At 38.5% G+C, this 17,676-nt stretch overlaps 1 protein-coding gene across 5 annotated transcripts in view; it reads left to right on the top strand.

The window, feature by feature from the left end:
- LOC103041854 (cGMP-dependent 3',5'-cyclic phosphodiesterase) overlaps window positions 1-17,676 on the top strand; it is a 364,471-nt gene that overhangs the window by 271,879 nt on the left and 74,916 nt on the right. For all 5 annotated transcript variants that reach the window (XM_022669594.2, XM_049467139.1, XM_022669603.2 and 2 more), the window contains 3 exons: window positions 7,971-8,080; window positions 10,506-10,561; window positions 17,365-17,424. In XM_022669594.2, coding sequence (XP_022525315.2) covers window positions 7,971-8,080; window positions 10,506-10,561; window positions 17,365-17,424 — 226 coding nt within the window. The remainder of the gene's footprint in view (window positions 1-7,970; window positions 8,081-10,505; window positions 10,562-17,364; window positions 17,425-17,676) is intronic.

The following is a 17,676-nucleotide window of genomic DNA, read 5'->3' as shown; positions in this document are numbered from 1 at the left end:
ATTTTGTCAAGTTTTTGTCCTGCTGTTCATGCTGCTCAACCCCTTCCAGCATGAACAAACTCATGGTAGACCTTCATAGTAATGAAGTGAACAGTCTTGCTTGTTTTATTGATTAACTATTGCTTGTTTAGGCCAGTCTGGCCAATCATCTTGGTCATGGGTGTCATCAAGCTTGTCTATATCTGGTTGACTATCTGGGTCAACTACTTTCTTTATGTTGGTCAATCGCATGTCGAACAAGATCTACTGGAAGTTGCTCAACAAGCCTAATCAGCTTTTTCAGCGGAGCTAAGAACAAACTTCACACACTGAACAGTGTATAAATACGAGTTTTTCTTCCACCAGACTGTTTCTGGACCAGCAGACATTTTGAGGTTACAGTGTTTAAAGGTTAGTATTTCACTCTTGATGGTAAAAAGACTCAAAAAAGTTCCTGCTTAAACTCGGTTTGGCTTGAGGAGATGGAGAGATTTGAGTGGAGGTGGCAGGAGAGAAGACCAAGCTGGTCCAGATGGAGAATTGAGTCTTTAATCCAACACTTGTCAAGAGGGAGGGAGAGAGAGATAGAGAAAGAGAGAGAGAAGAGAGAGAGAGAGAGAGAGGTGAAAAAGAGACAGCTTGAGATTCGTTGGAGAAGCGACTGAGACGACAGATGGATGGCACAATCAGATTCTTAGCCTTTGAAACCACAGACAGACTTTAACTATGAAAACAGTTCCTAAAGCAACAGTTGAAAAAAAAAATCACATTTTCAGAAAGGGAAGGAATGTTGCTCTTCCCTCGGGCGTAGATCATCAGCCAAGACATGTTTAGAGGCTGAAGTTTGCTTATTTAGGTTTATTCTGCTGCTACAAGGCATTTAAAATGATTATCAGCATGTGCGGTTCTAGTTAGAGAACATGAAGAGGAGCCGAGCTGATGTTTAGGTCTACAGTGGTGTGAAAAAGTATGGGCACCCCTGATCATTTTCATGATTTTCTTTCTTATAAATCATTGGATGTTCGGATCAACATTTTCAGTTAAATACTGTATATCATAACAGACGGTCACAGTGATATTTGAGAAGTGAAATTAAGTTTATAGGATTCACAGAAAGTGTGCAATCATTTTTTAAACTGAATTAGGCAAGTACATAAATTTGGGCCCCTTGTTGTTTTTCATTGATTTGAATAAGTTTAGCACTAATTATTTGAACACACAATTTGTTTGGTAAGCTCACTGACCCTTGACCTACATACACAGGTGAATCCAATTATGAGAAAGGGTTGAGGTGGCCAGTTTTGCATCTTCTGTAAAAAAGTGGCAACATGGGAGCCTCAAAACACAACTCTCAAATTACCTAAAAACAAAGATTGTTCATCATCATGGTTTAGGGGAAGGATACAAAAAGCTCAATAATCTCAGAAATTTCAGCTGTAAGCTTCCACTTTGAGGAGCATAGTAAGGAAATTAAACACCACAGGCACAGTTCTAGTTACGGCCTGAAGCGGCAGACCAAGAAAAATCTCAGATAAGCAGAGGAGAAGGATGGTGACAACAGTCAAAGTTAACCCACAGACCTCCAGAGCTATAAAAGATCTACCTACAACATCATCTTGATGCAGATGGAGTCACTGTGCATCTTTTAGCTATTCAGCACACTTTACACAAGCAGAGGCTGTATGGGAGAGAAATGCAGAAGAAGCCTTTTCTGAGCACACGCCACAAACAGAGTCACTTGAGGTATGCTAAAGCTAAATCATATTCGAACAAGCCAGCTTCATTTTGGAATAAGGTGCTGTGTGTGGACTGATGAAACTAAAATTGAGTTATTTGGAGGGCGGTTAATTATGCATGGTGGAAAATAAACACAGCATTCCAAGACAAACACTTTACTGCTCCCCACAGTAAAATTTGGGTGCAGTTCCATCATGCTGTGGGGCTGTGTGATCAGTGCAGGTACTGGGAATCTTGTTAAAGTTGAGGGTCACATGGATTTTAGTCCGTATCAGCAGATTCCTGAGAACAATGTTCAAGAATCAGTGAGAAAGTTGAAGTTAAAGAGACGGGGCTGGATACTTCAACAAGACAACGACCCTAAACACTAAACACTGCTCAAAATCTTCTAAAGCATTCATACAGAGGAACAACAAGTACAACGTTCTGGAATGATCATCTCAGATCATCTCAGAACTGAATACTATTATTGAAAATCTGTGGTGTGATATAAAGTGGGCTGTTCATGATCAGAAACCATCAAACCTGACTGAACTGGGGATGTTTTGTAAAGAAGAATAGTCTAAAAAACCTTCAGCCAGAAGCCAGACTCTCATGTGTTTAGAGGTTGTTATTTCTGCAAAAGGAGAAAACAAAATATATATATATAAAATGCTTTTCTGGTGAACTTTTGTTTACATCCCTCCCCTGTCTCTCTGTTGCGCTCGGCGTGACTTTAGTTTCCTCCCGTTCTCATTTTTCCGCCCATTCTTGGGCTCCCTGTCTCCTTATAAGGGCATTTTTTTTTCAGACTGTGTCCCAATTTACTAGCCGGGGCAGCGGTAGTGTATTGGACCGGGACCCTGACGACATGGGTTCAATCCTCTTGGGTTTACCTGCTTCGAATTCAGCTGTTCTGCAATTGGGTTCAACAAACCTCTGGGCTAGAGAGCTACTAGTCCCATTACACTTCATTTTCCAAAACAGAATTTTTATTATTTGTGGCCCTTCATTTAATGGCTTCCTGAAAATGATCAGGGCTGACCAAACTTTTTCAGAAAAGTTGCTGCATGACAATCTGCTGCTTTTATCATACACCTGTGGACATGGAAGTGATTGAAACACCTGAGTTTAGTGATGTGGACGGGTGAGCAAATACTTTTGGGAATATAGTGCATGTATTATTTATAATAGGAGCTTATTTAGAAATAAAACATGGATTCAGTTTTTTTTTATAAGGTTTGGAATGATGTTTAGCTGCTTTAGCGCTTTGCTAAAGTCTTCTGCTGTGGCTGCACTTTCTGTGTTGGACTTGTTTGAGTGTGTGGGTGGGTTTTTGTGTGTGTGTGTGTGCATATTTTGTGTGTATGTGTGTGTGTGTGTGTGTATATGTGGGTCCAGTAAAAGCTAATCACAGCACATAGTGAGTTGTCATGGGAACCTGGAGCTTTGCTGAACTTCACTTAGCTCTGCGTGGGTTAGCAAGGTTGTCATTAGCCATCTCTCATTTCTCTCCGTTCCTCCAACCTTTTGTTCCTCCGCTAACGTCCGTCCGCCTGTTTTTCCTTCCCTCCTTCAGTGAAAGCTCGCTCGAGTTCCAGGAACGCAGAAGACTTTCCGACATTCCGTCGAAATTCCTAGATTGCAGCGAAGAAGTGATGAGAGATTGAAGATTAGCTGTTCTGTCTTTTATTTCACGTCTCACTCTCTCCTTCTATCAGTCTGTCTCCATTCCGCTCTTTCTCCCGGCCTTCTTCCCTCTCTTATTTCATCTCATTTCACATCAAAACACTCACATGCAGTAAGGGATTGGGTGAGGATGAATCTTTTATTTCACGTTCCCGTAGGCGAGAGATTGTTTTGTCTGTGCGTCTTCAAGCTCGACTTGAAGAGAGTCTCGAGTGGCAAACAAATTGCTGGAGGAAAAGTAATTACACAAATGTTTATCTGTTTGATTGGTTTTTATATCTCATGTTTATTTAGGTTTTTGTGGACAGCAGCAATTGAGAAACTGCTTAACAGAAAACAGTTATAGATTTAGCCTCGCATGAAGTACGCATCAAGTGCACTAAGGAGAAACACAATGGGCCCTATTTAAAAAAATGTATAGTGCATTGGTCATTTGTGCATCACGCAGCTGGATTTAGGGCGTGTCGGTTTGTCGGTTTGGTTTTTTTGTGCACAAAAAATATGCCTTGCACTACTCAAAATGTAAAAAAGGCATATACCACTTCTCTTAACTAATCATGAGTATCTTTTGGGGCGTAACATGAACTAAACCAATCAGCGTGTCACTTGCCATTCCCTTTAAGAGCCAGGTGCGCACTGACTTTGGCAGATTTTTTAATGACGCAGTGCTGCCTGGATGTGTCCAACACTTCCCAGCAGAGAAAACTGACCTGCTATTTCACACTAGTTCATTCTGATTTTTGCTGATGTAAAATGCATAACAAGTGGGGGTGTATACGTGTTGGGGATGCACCTATCTTAAAATTCACTGCCAAGATAGTAATGCACATCTGACTGTTGACGTCTGTCTAGGTTTTACTCAGTCAGTGGTGCCATGATAGCCATGTGGCATGTGGTGCCATGACTTCCAGACCACCACACCCATCAGCATAGATAGTATATTCACAAGCACTATTGCCATTTAAAGACGAGGTGCAAGGCGTAAAAAAATAGACTTTTGGTCGGGTGTAAGATTGCAATGAGCATTGTGACGCACCTTGCACAGGGAATAAGATAGGGTTTAACCCTTGCTTCAAGTCATTCTTAAATCCTAAGACTTTGAGGTTTAGTTAATTGTTTGCCTGTGTGGTATGTAAGTCAAACCTTGTGTCTCTGGGGTGAGTCCGCGTTAAATCACCATTACTAATTGGACACAATTTTACATGCATTTCTGGACAAGCTGAATGATACCTGTAAACTGAGGTGGTTGTTAAGTAGTAATATTACAGGATATTACTATTAGTGAAAAAATATTATTAGTCATCGGGTGTTAAAAATTGTTCTGGAGCAATTATTTTAAGATAATCATGCCACATAACATTGCTCAAGTCTCAGGTTCTCTAAAATGCGAGTCTGACTTGCATTTTAGGGCTTTCTAGATACAAGTTTCCAGTATTTTTAATTCCAAGTCAGGAAATTGTCAGGTCAGCCAATTGTGCTAATCCAATTTGATCAGAACAGATTTTCTCTCATTTAAATAGCAAAAATGTACTTTTTTCGGTAAGATTTAAACATTATATATATATAAATATATATATACAGTATATATATATTTCCATTCATCATTAAATATGCATGCAGAAAAACAACTGATGTTTTCAAATAGACTGAAAAGCAAAACAAGACTATAGAGAGATCTCCGTGACGGGTGTCAGTGTGTCCTCCACCAATATTGACGTCCCTCCAATAAACCCTTTCCCTCAAATCGCTGTTTCCGGAGCCTGTGTTTGATGGGGCCGTTTCAGTCTGACTGTGCTCCTGCGGGTCATGCCCAGTCTGCTGCGTCTTTGATTCAGAGATCAGAAAGATCAGACCTTTATAGGACATCAAAAGAGCGCGCTGAAAAAGACCAGAAAAGGGAGAAAAACACCTTGTGAAAAATCCCTTCCAGAAGAGCCCCCGCAGCCCCCTCCAAACATTCCTCTGATCTGCACCCGCTTTATTTTACCCGTCCCCCGTACACACACAAACACACACACACACACACACACCTGAGTCCGGCGTGGGCGTAAGAGGCTCTGTGAGGAAAATGGCCCCATTAAACTTGTAGGACGATGATTCGGATGCCTGGAGCGACCAGCGGCGGCCGAGAGATGAGAAAAGAATGAGAGAATCCTGCTTTTACAGTGGAGGTGGAGGGCAAACTGTGATAGGTGCATGAGTGCAATGAATAAACATAGACAGACAGACAGACAGACAGACAGACAGACAGACAGACAGATAGATAGATAGATAGATAATTTGACAATAAATGTAGATTTAGACTTCCTTTTCTTAAATTACAGTTTCGCACATCTTGGCTGGATTTTCTCAGTCAGCTTTATGAAGTAGAGTCACCTGGAATAGATTTCAGTTAACAGCTGTGCTGAACTCAGTTTTAGAGAATTAGTTAAAAAATTGTATTAATGTGTTTGAGAACATCAGTTGTAAAGTTGAATATAGTGAATATATCTATTTGAGTGATGTTTTAATCCATATTATGAGAAGCAAGAACTACTTAACTAAGTTCAGGAAATACAAAACATTTCAAGAACTTTAAACGTATCCTCAAGTACATTCGAAAATACCCTCAAAAACTTCATGATGAAACTGGCACTCATCAGGACCACTCCAGGAAATGAAGGGCAAGAGCTTCCTCTGTTGTACAGGATAAGTTCATCAGAGTTACCAGCCTCAGAAACCGCAAGTTATCAGCTTCCCAGATAAAAGCACATAAATGCTTTACAAAGTATTTTGGTTTGTTTCACACTTTTAAGTTACTACATGATAGATGGATGGATGGATGGATGGATGTGTGAGTGTGTTTTTGGCCTTGTTGCTATATCGCAGAGCAGACCTTCATCTCTGACTGCAGAGCGAATACAACTGACTGCTATATAAAGTCTTTTGATAAGAGACGAGTCATCACCTCCACCACTAACACACACACATACCTCATGCTGTTAAGTGTGGCTAAACCACACTTTTAATCCTTCCTGCTGTTTCATGATGTTTCAGCTCTATAAATGAATTCTTGATGTTTTACCCAGCCTGCATTAGTTCTGCCAGTCCAAAAGTCTGTTTAAGATCATTCACAGCATCTTAATCAGACTTCTGCCACTCCAAAACCTTTAGCTTTTTTTAAGCCATTCAGATGTGGACTTGCTTATGTGCTTTGGGTCATTGTCCTGCTGCAGAACCCAAGTACACCTGAGCTTGAGGTCGTAAAAAAACAGATGGCCGGATATTCTCCTTCAGGATTGTTTGGAAAACAGCAGAATTCCTGGTATCTATTACAGCAAATTATTCAGGCCCTGAAGCAGCAAAGCAGCCCCAGACCATCACACTACCACCACCATGTTTTACGCTCAGTATGATGTTCTTTTTCTGGAATTATGTGTTAGTTTTAAGCCTGATGTATCGGTACATACATCAAGATCCATTTTTGTCACATCAGTCCAAAGAATATTTACCCAGAGTCTTGTGGATCATCAAGATGTGAAAGATGGCTTGGTACCACTTTAAAATAAGACTACATTTATAAAGGGTTTATAAATGTTTTTAATTAGTTTATTAATGGTTACTAATTAGGTTTTAAATGCCTTAAAAAACATTAATAATCAGTTATAACACATACGCAGAAAGGGCAACAATGACCTGTTGTGTGTCAAATAGTGAACCCACAGCCATCTATATTGTTGCCCTTCCTACGTAAATAGAAAGTGTTTTAACTGGTTATTAATGATTTTTAAGGCATTAACAACCTAATTAGTAACCATTAATAAACTAATTGTTAACCATTTATAAACCCTTTATTCTAAAGTGGTACCGATGGCTTTGTGTTCTATAAATCAGGTTATCTTTGTCTAATAATAAAGTTTGTTTCATAATCTGAAAAATGTAAGTATTACAGAAGTGCGAAAACTAAAGAAATCTGTATGGTGGCAAATATTTTTCACAGATATACTGAAGGTCATTTAAGTAGAATATATACTTAAAATCCTCCAAGCATCCTATTAGAGTTATTAATACAGAAAATGATTCTTGCTCTTACAGCCTACAACATAGATTAAGCCTACAACATAGTCAATTATAAATTATGAGCTTCTTGTTCACCTATCGAAAATTTTCGCGGGGGGGGGGGGGGGGATTCAGAAACTCAATATGCAAATCATTTGTGGCTGTGGATCTCTCTTTGAATTTTCGCCACAAAAATAGTAGTATCTTGAAGGAGTTTCTGGAGGTGCTGAACAAATTTGCTGCTCCAGCTCATCCCAAATCTTCTCAAATCACCATCTCAGTTTATTAGGTTTAGTGGAATTTTGTGGAATACTGAAATATTTTTTGTACTGTTTGCTACATAATTCTATATGTCTCCCTTAGTTGTTTTTATGTCTTTAATATCAATATACAGTTTAAAAAAATTTGATTAAATAAAGAAATAAAGACAAACATGGAATGAGCAGGTGTGTTCAAACTTTTGACAGGTACTATATATTTCAAATATATAGACATGGTTGTACTGATCATAATAACTGAGTCTCTCTCTCTCTCTCTCTCTCTCTCAGGGAGGTGCTGGTGCAGAAGAAGAGAGTGGTGTGTGCCGGTCTGCCATCTACAGAACTGCAAGAGAAACAAAGAAGTAGCCTAGCGGCACCGCTAGCACCTGACAAACGAGGTGTGTGTGTGTGTGAGAGAGAGAGAGAGAGAGTATAGCTGAGAAAGAGAGAGAGATAATGGAGTGAATAAACGAAAGGGAGAGAAAAAGAGAGAGAGAGTGGAGAGAGTTCACATTACTGAAATTTCAGCCCACTTTTTTATAACTTCAGCTCAAACTTTCTCTCTCTCATTCTCTTTCTCTCTCTCTGTCTCTCTCTCTCTCTCTCGCTTTCTCTCCATATCTCACTCTCTCTCATCCTCTCGTTCCCATGGTGACTGCCTATGTGCAACTTCACACTCTGATCCCTATTTTTACCACCGTAACAATGGAGCCCACACTGCAGAAGAGTGAATAAGGCTCTTTGTGTGTGTGTGTGTGTGTGAGAGAGAGAGAGAGAGAGAGAGAGAGAGAGTGAGAGATGTATGGTGTGTGTGGGAGTGTTATTATATGATACTCTCGCCGGCCATTTTATTAGAAACCCCTGGGTCTGTAACTCCGCCTCACTGGTGTAAGTTCTACAGGTGGAGCTGACCTGTTGATGGATGGTTTGTGTTAGCTGTGCTCTGAAGCTTTGTCAGAGCCCCCGCTGTGCTGAGAGGGTCCGTATCTGCTCATTATCACTGATCCTGAGCTGAGGAAGTCAACGGTAATAAAGACGAATAGAATAGAGAGGTAACAATAACCCATGCAGCAACAGGTAGGCTTCAGTCTGGAACTATAAACCAACTGGAGCTAAAAGTTAGTGTTTCTACTGAGTGGAAGTACATAGTAGGTGTTTCTAATAAAAAAGCCACTTAGAAACTACCAACTTATTTGTGAAACTAGTGACCTAATAGCCACTATTGCAAGTACATCCTACCAGTGCCAGCACCATTGGCAGACGGCTGCACATGGCAGGAGTACATTGATGCAGACTAGGGGTGTGCCATATCGTATCGTATATGATAATATCGCCAAAAGTTTTTTATATCGTGAACGATGTTATACCCTGAAATATATACCCACCCCTAATTATTACATCAGTGTTCTACTTTTTTGCCATTTTAGCAAAAAAAAAAATTCACACTGTTCTAATTTCCCAATATATATCTACTAGACACAGATTATATCTGTCCAGTATTATTTATTTTACTTTAATCTTGGATATCTCAGTTAGCCATATCATATTGCATGCAATAATAAAATTCTAAATAATTTTTCTAATTCATTGTTTTGTCATATCGCCGAAAGTATCGTTATCATGAAAATACCATAAAATATCGTGATATTATTTTAGAGCCATATCGCACACCCCTGATGCAGACCATTACAAAGACTGCACAAAAGTGGCCACCTAGAAACACCTGCATTACAATTATTACAATCATCAAAAAGAAAATTGTTGCACACAGAAGTAATCAACCAACAGAAGTGAAACTTGGTGGGAGGGTTTGGTATTGTGAGACATGTGAATGTTATGTAAGCAAGGATAGACCTTATCATTGTACCTGATTGACCTGATATACAGCTCTGGAAAAAAATAAGAGACCACTTAAAAATGATTGAAAACCTCTGGAATATAATTAAGAGGAAGATGGATGATCACAAGCCATCAAACCAAGCTGAACTGCTTAATTTTTTGCACCAGGAGTGGCATAAAACTATCCAAAAGCAGTGTGTAAGACTGGTGGAGGAGAACATGCCAAGATGCATAAAAACTGTGAGTAAAAAACAGGGTTATTCCACCAAATATTAATTTCTGAACTCGTAAAACTTTTTAAATATGAACTTGTTTTCTTTGCATTGATTGAAAATCAGAGAAACTGATGCAAAAACTAAATTGGTCTCTTCATTTTTACCAGAGCTGTATACAGTAAGGTTGTCCTATTCATGCAAATAGTGACCCAGGAGCCACAATTGCAAATAGAGTGGCTTGCAAAAGTATTCATACCCCCTGAACCCTTGTTCACTGCTGTTTACTGCTGTTGAGGCTCTCTAACAAACCACTTATGCCTTCACAACAGTTGTTGTATTTGTACTAAGACTAAATTACTAATTAAATGATTTCTGAAGGCGACTGATTGCGCTCGGTAAAGAATAAAGAGGACTGAATACTTTTGCACGTCACACTTCTGTTAAATCAGATTTTTATTTGATTTGAATTTTTAAAAAGCATGTTTAATTTTTATTCCAATTTACAATTATGCGCAACTTTGTGTTGGTCTATCTCAATAAAATACATTTGAATAAGAGGTTGTATGGTGACCAAATGTATTTAGCGAGCAGTGATGCCCCTTCATGTGTCATCCTGCTAGTGCCAGCACCATTGGTTCCATCAGCATAAATCTTTGAATAGCATTGCAATCCAATACTTTCTACTGTGTGCTACTGTGATTTGGGGACGAGTGTATAATTAATACTGTGTTATTCTGTCTTTCTTTTCTCTTTCTCTCTCTCCCTCTAGTGGTGATCATTCCATTTGTGGATGAGGATGAAGATCTAGTGCTATCTCTTGTGCTGGTGAGTTTGCTGGAATATCTCATTTTAAAGTTTTACTGTTGAATTAAATTTTAATTCCTCTTCTTAGCCATGCATTAAATGAGGAGCAAATTATAGAAATAGTGCTCTCATAATAAAACTGTAGACTTCTTATGACCTTTAACCCTTGAGATCCCACATTGTCTTCCAATGGATGCTGACTGAGTCTTTTACTGTGTGTAATTTAGGTCTAAAAGCACAGTAATTGCAGCTATATATAGCACTAATTACATTGTGCACTTACAGTCACAATGCCTGGCACGTTCCATGTATTGTCTACACCCCTGATTATTGCAGCACTCATATTTAAACCCTCTGTTGCACGCATTAGCATAATAATGTCTTACTATTCTCTGTAAATGCATGAAGCATAATTAAGTAAATAAATATAAATATAAATATTCAGTAACAGCCCATTTTGGTCTTTAAAATAAACAAAAAAAAACATAATGGAACCAGAGTGGTTGAGTGTATGCAGTTACTGTAAATTGAATTTAATTATCTATATTTTAAACTTTGTGAACATAAACCAACAAAACGGTAGATAGATCTATGTTAGCAAACAATGTGAATAAATTTTAAATTAAAATTTTTGCTCCAAAAGCCAAAGTAACCAGTCAAATCGCTATTGACTAACTGACTATGACCACATTCCCTCCAACCAGGGCCACCCAAATCAAAAATACTAGTAATATAAATGCTCAGCATTACTGTAGCATAAAGAGAACACTTAGCTCTGGAAAAAATGAAGAGATCACTTCTGTTTCTGAATCAGTTTCTCTGATTTTGATATTTGTAGGTATAGGTTTGAGTAAAATGAACATTGCAGTTTTATTCTGTAAACTACGGATAACATTTCTCCCAAATTCTAAATAAAAATATTGTCATTCAGAGCATTTATTTGCCAAAAATGAGAAATGGCTGAAATAACAAAAAAGATGCAAAGCTTTCAGACCTCAAATAATGCAAAGAAAACAAGATCATATTCATCATAAAGTTTTTAATCACCTTTTTTAATGCATCTTGGCATCATGTTCTCCTCCGCCAGGCTTACACACTGCTTTTGGATAACTTTATGCCTTTACTCCTGGTGCAAAAATTTAAGCAGTTGAGCTTGGTTTGATGGCTTGTGGTCATCCGTCTTCCTTTTGATTATATTCCAGAGGTTTTCAATTTGCTAAAATCAAAGAAACTCATAATTTTTAAGTGGTCCCTTATTTATCTTTTTTCCAGAGCTGTATTGAACCTCCTTTTACACAAGTTACAATAGTTATATGGTCTATACAAAATTTGTTTCTGAAGTTCTTTACACAAAATTACTCTCACATAAGTATATCTTTACCTGCTCTATTCTTACCAGTTTTAGTCCCTTTCAGAATGAGCTGTTTAAGAGGCATGTTACTTTTATGCAAATAAGCTGTTCCTGGCTCGTGCTAAGTGGTAAAACACCAGCAAGCTGTGATCAAAGCTCAAAACTCATTATTTGAAAGTTCTTACATCTCCCTCATCTGCTGACTTGCCAAGGAGAGTAGGTAAAGATTCCTCACTCAGACGAAGTCTGCTGGCTAATTCTGCTGTGTACTGTCTGAGGGTCTCAACAAGCAGATTGAAATGGCATTTCATTAACTGATTAAGTTATGACAACAAAGGTTATGAGGAATTCAAGACCCGATTGTTTTGTCCAGTTTAGTTATTGAACATAAAGACCACCATTCAAGAAGTTTACCAGTGGTCACATGGTCAAAGTGTCCAAATACTTACTAGGACCTCTGTATTACTGATGAGGGCAGTAGATATATGAGTATTTATGAGTAGGGCTGGGGTAGATGTCCATAAAGCAGGCAAAAAATATAATTTTCCAAACACACACACACGCGCATACACACACACATGCGCATACACACACACACACACACACACACACACACACACACACGCACGCACACACACACACACACACACACACACACACTTCCCCCAGATGACTCATGAAAATCATTCCAGCCTTCATCTCTATCAGAAACCATCAGGAAGCACATTTTTGAAGCGTGTCTTCTCAACTTCTGGAAGAAATTAAAGGACCATCAGACTCTAAAATCCATCTTTTAGTATGCAATTCCTCCCAGCGAACCAGACGCAGAGCCAGCAAATAGAAAATGAGTGAATTATCACTCATGAAAAATGGTGATTTCAGATAAGGGAGTGAACATCTCCCAAATAAAATGGGTTCAATAAAACAAAAAGAGCTTATTAAACTCTGGACCTCACTACGCCTGATAAGACCTATCACTCATCCACACTGAGTTTTACTGCCTATTTCTACACTTATGTTTCAAATTTCAGCAGAAGAGTCTGCTGCTGGACACCTATGAATCTTATTAATGTGGAATTAATCGCTCTGCTTCGATGGCCAGGTCTGACTTAAGGTCTGTCTTTATGTGGAAAAGGATTTTGGACTCATCCAGTTTATCTTCTAAAATTGTCCTTTATGCCTTTAGAAGAGCTTTCCAGTAGATGTTAGAGCGTTCAGCTTTCACAAGAGCATTAGTGAGGTCCAGTTCTTCTACTTCAACTTAGACATTGATGGAACTCCATCCCTCCATAGTGATCATTGGGCTCTTGTGTGGTTACTTTAGAGCATCCCATTCATTTGGCTATTTGCATTCATTTTGTTTTTTGTTTTTTTTAGGATTTTTTTACATTGTAAATTTAATATTGAAGACTTTAATAAAGTTATACAGGAACACATTCAGAATTATTAAGTAAAAAACTTTAGATTCTTCTAAGTAGCACATTTATCTTTGAGGACAGATCTGCACACTCTTGGTATTTTAATCTCAGTGTCTTCATGAGGGAGAGTCACCTGGAATAGTTCCTGGAGGTGCTGAACAATAGTTGCTGCTTTTCCTTCACGCTGTGAAGCTTCAGCTCATCCCAATTAAATCACCTCAAATCACCATCTCAGTTCATCAGGTTTACATCAGGGGATTAATCTGGAGAACTAAAACACTTTTTTACTGTTTACTATGTAATTCCATATGTGTTTCCTCATTGTTTTATGTCTTTAAAAATAAGATACGATGTAGAAAATACATTAAATACAAAAATAATAATTAAGGAGGTCTGTCCAAACTTTTGAGTGGTACTGTATGTGTCCCAAAAACAATCAAATTGAATTGAATTCAACCTGTGCTGAGGTGTAAATCCCATCTCAATTCCAATTCCACCTTAAATAAAGCAGTAGTTTAAGTTGCAAGAGGAAGGTTGACCAGAATGTAAAAGACCAGAATTTAAAAATTGAAATAAGATACGCTGTATAACAACTTCAGCTTAATGGCTTCAGTATGCATTGCTTAGCTTAGCCAGGATGCTAACAGCTCTAGCTTGTGCACCATGCAGTATTTGCCAGTCTATTAGATAAACCACAGTATCTTGGCTGACTTGAGCTAATTTGATGCATTATTGCTCTAAGACATCTGCAGTTGCCCTCCGCAGCCCTGTTAAAGCTCGTTAACTCACTCCCTCGTACCGCTTTAACGAGCCTCCATGTAATGTTCTAAAGAGTCTTCCCAAAAAACGCTTGGCGTTCTGTTCTGAACGTGCCGCGTGATTCGGATCGTAAACGCGTTTATGTGCGTCTGAGGTTATTAATGATGAGATGCTGAGTGTTTTTGATTCATTGCAGTGAAGCGGAGAGAGAGAGAAGAAGAACGAACTTTGACTTATAAGTTCAGCAAGGTTACAGTGCAGGTTTTATTATAGTAGTTATGCTCTTTAATAGGAGGAAAGCTGAGTCTCAGAAACTAGTTCTGGAGATCATTAATTGATTATTGCCCTGAATCAGAGCATTCCTCGAGTGTGAGGTTGACAAAAACACACATTAATGCTGTTATTCCTTATAGCTGCACCTCGCTGTAAACTTGCTCTAAAAATAATTTAGGTCTGTTTTATTTAAAACTAGATATTTCCAAACATTTCTCAACTATTTTGAGTTATCGTATTTTTCAGACTATATAATCTGGTGCACCTTATGTATGAATCCTGCCAGTCAGGTATTAGGGAGCAGTAAAGCCACTCTGCTGAAGTACAGTGTAATAAGGATCAGAAGATTTTTCAGTGAAGTTTCTCCAACACTAAGGCTGGGTGCAGCAGCAATAGCATTAGCATCAGCCGCTAACTGCAGCACTAGCCCTTTCACCCTTTAGAGGTGAGTATATTGGACTGTAGTCTATGTGTTAGCCATGTTAAAACAAGCTACGTCGCATGAATCGCTAGCTAATAGCGCCCTGGGTTACCAGAACACTCAGGGTTCCTTAGTTTAGCTCTATCAGGTGGCATTTACTTCCCGCTAGCACTGCGGTTAGCAGCCAATGCTAATGCTGCTGCACCCAGACTTAGTGCTGGAGAAGCTTCACTGAAAACTCGCCCTTAGACAAAATATTGGAAATCTAAGCTCACTGTAAATAAACTGAAGCGCTTTATTCACGAAAATAAATGGTTTTCAGAAGAGAAATCTGTGTAGATTAATATCCAGCGCTCGTTTGACTGGTTTAAAATAAAAAAAGTTTTGTTTATTTTAGGCTCTTCCCTCAGCTTCCCAATTAGAAGGGAACGATGGAGACACCCTTACTCACTTCAACATAGGCATCCTAACTATTACTTAATTCGCCTTATAATCCAGAGTGCATTATGTATGAAATATTCAATTCACTGCTAAGATAGCAATGAACATCTGATTATTCACCTTTGTTTTCTGTTGCCAAGATAGCAATACACCAGAAATTTACCTGAATACACCTCAATTCCAGACTACCGTGCCCATCACCATAGATATATTCAGAACCACAATGCTATTTAAACGAAGCAGGTGGAATGCATGAAAGGTGTGGTGTAAGATAGCAATGAGCATCACACTGTGTCTTGTGCAGGGTGTAAGATAGGGCCCCAGGCCTTCTAGATGTTTTACATGTCATCATATTGACAATGGAAACCTTTATTTTCCTTCCAAATAGCATTGTAATCTGAATCTGACACCATCTTCCTTCCTTGTCTTGGTCCTGAAGCCAATTCCAAATCATGGAAGATACCATGGAGATACATGTTTGTCATACATGAACATGTACTCTGAGTACATGGAACTTAGTACTTATGTACTTAAGTACTTTAGTTACTATGTGCCTCTGCACTTAACCAATCTCTTCAACCATTGAACCGTAAAACCTTCTAACGCTGGTGGAAACCATAACCCAGACCCATGATCATTTCTACATCTGTAGATCATTTCTAAAGTTCTGTTCAAACTCAGTTCTTCCAAATACACCAGTAACCCAGCGTCTGTGATTGCTGCAGCTCTTGCCATGTTTGTAAGAAGCATGCACGATGTCAAAACCAGATGAGCTGCTGCAGATGATGCCGACGTGTTTATGGATTCACACTCGGTTTGTGGATCTTCTTTCCATCTTTCATTCATTTCTCCCAGATGTTTCCATAATAATCCAGTGCCAAACGGAAATATTCGCAGCCCTTTGAAAGGATAGCACATATCTCTGGTGCAAGTGCACACGTGCACATCCATATTGTATCGAGCTATAAATATGCACTTTATCACACTATAAGCTGCTGTAGCCTTGGGTGTTGTTCTAGTCAGATCAACAGAACATGTAGAACACCTAAAAAGCAAAGCCTCTGAAGAACGATACTTCAGTATGACCCAGAAAACAAAACCTTATGTTGTCTCTCTCTCTCTCTCTCTCTCTCTGTCTCTCTCTCTCTCTCTCTCTCGATAGATCTCTCGCTCTTAAGTCTTAATATAGTGTTAGGTATGTTTCTAAGGGCCCTATTATTATGTAGGTTAAGGTACGTATTATGTAATAGTTAGATTGCTACCGAGCTGTTGTGTGTGTGTGTGTGTGTGTGTGTTTGTGTCGGGTTGTGGGTGTATATACAGTGCCTATAAAAAGTATTCACCTCTTAGGTATTTTCCTCTTTTATTGCTTTTATAAATCGAATATTGGTGGGATTTTTTTTTCTACATTTCCTACATTTCCTAATGTCAGTTAAATAAAAATCTATAATGTACAATGACTTTATAAAAGTGACTACATATATATTCACTAGTGGTCTCAGTCGTTTAAAAATGTAATCAGATTAATCATAACAATATTCTGTGATTAACTACGATTATTTGCACTTGTTTTTTTCGTAAGACGCAACTTTTTATAGTGGATATTCAAATAAATAAAATAATAAATGTAAATTCTATTTATATAATATATAATATATTTACATTAGTGGTCTTATTAAAATACTAGTATATACTTGTATGTTTTAGGGGAGATAAAACCAGTGTGGGCTGCTGGAATAAAGAATGCATGATTTTTTTTAACTTTTTTTTTTAAAACATCTCAGTTTGGTTGTAAAGATTTCTGAATTAGAACTTAATTTGCTGAGTATAAAAGTGTGTTTTCACACCTTCAGTTGGTTTCTAGGGTCTGGATCAGTGGATGAGTTCAATTAGCTCAATTAAAAAGAAGTATATTTGATAGAATAGAGCTGGCATTAAGTGGTCTCCTCTAAGCGTGTTGAGCTTCAGTTCAGTGCAGTGTAATAGCGGCAGCTCATACGAATCATGACTAAATTGAGAAAATTTACATTGATATTTAAAAAATTTGATTGTTAGTGTACTTAATCTGTCGATGAATGAAATACGAGGTAACCAGTGTGATAATACATGCATTATTTGTGGTTAATCTCAAGGATTACCCTGCTTTTTTTGTCTTCCACAGGTTAGCTGCCGACAGCTCTCAGACCAGGATGAGCAGAATCTTAATCTTCTGGAGAAACATGTAAGAAGCACAAACATTTACAGCATTTATGCCAATAGGAGTCTAGCCTACTATAGTTAGGAGTCTAGCCCAAGGACTCTTGTTGGTGTAGCACAGCATTCAGTCACCCAGACCTGGAATTATAAACCCCAGTCTCCCATATGGTAGCTCACTGGCAGGTGGTGGTGCTATCCACTGCACCACCAACCACCAGGAGAATTTTTGGCACATTCAGGGATTGAACCCGCGACCTTGGTGTTATCAGCACCAAAC

This window comes from Astyanax mexicanus, chromosome 18, assembly GCF_023375975.1.
Source record: "Astyanax mexicanus isolate ESR-SI-001 chromosome 18, AstMex3_surface, whole genome shotgun sequence".
NCBI classification, from domain to species: Eukaryota; Metazoa; Chordata; class Actinopteri; order Characiformes; family Acestrorhamphidae; genus Astyanax; species Astyanax mexicanus.
Note: the sequence above shows the minus strand (reverse complement) of the source record. Positions and strands in the feature narration are given on the sequence as shown.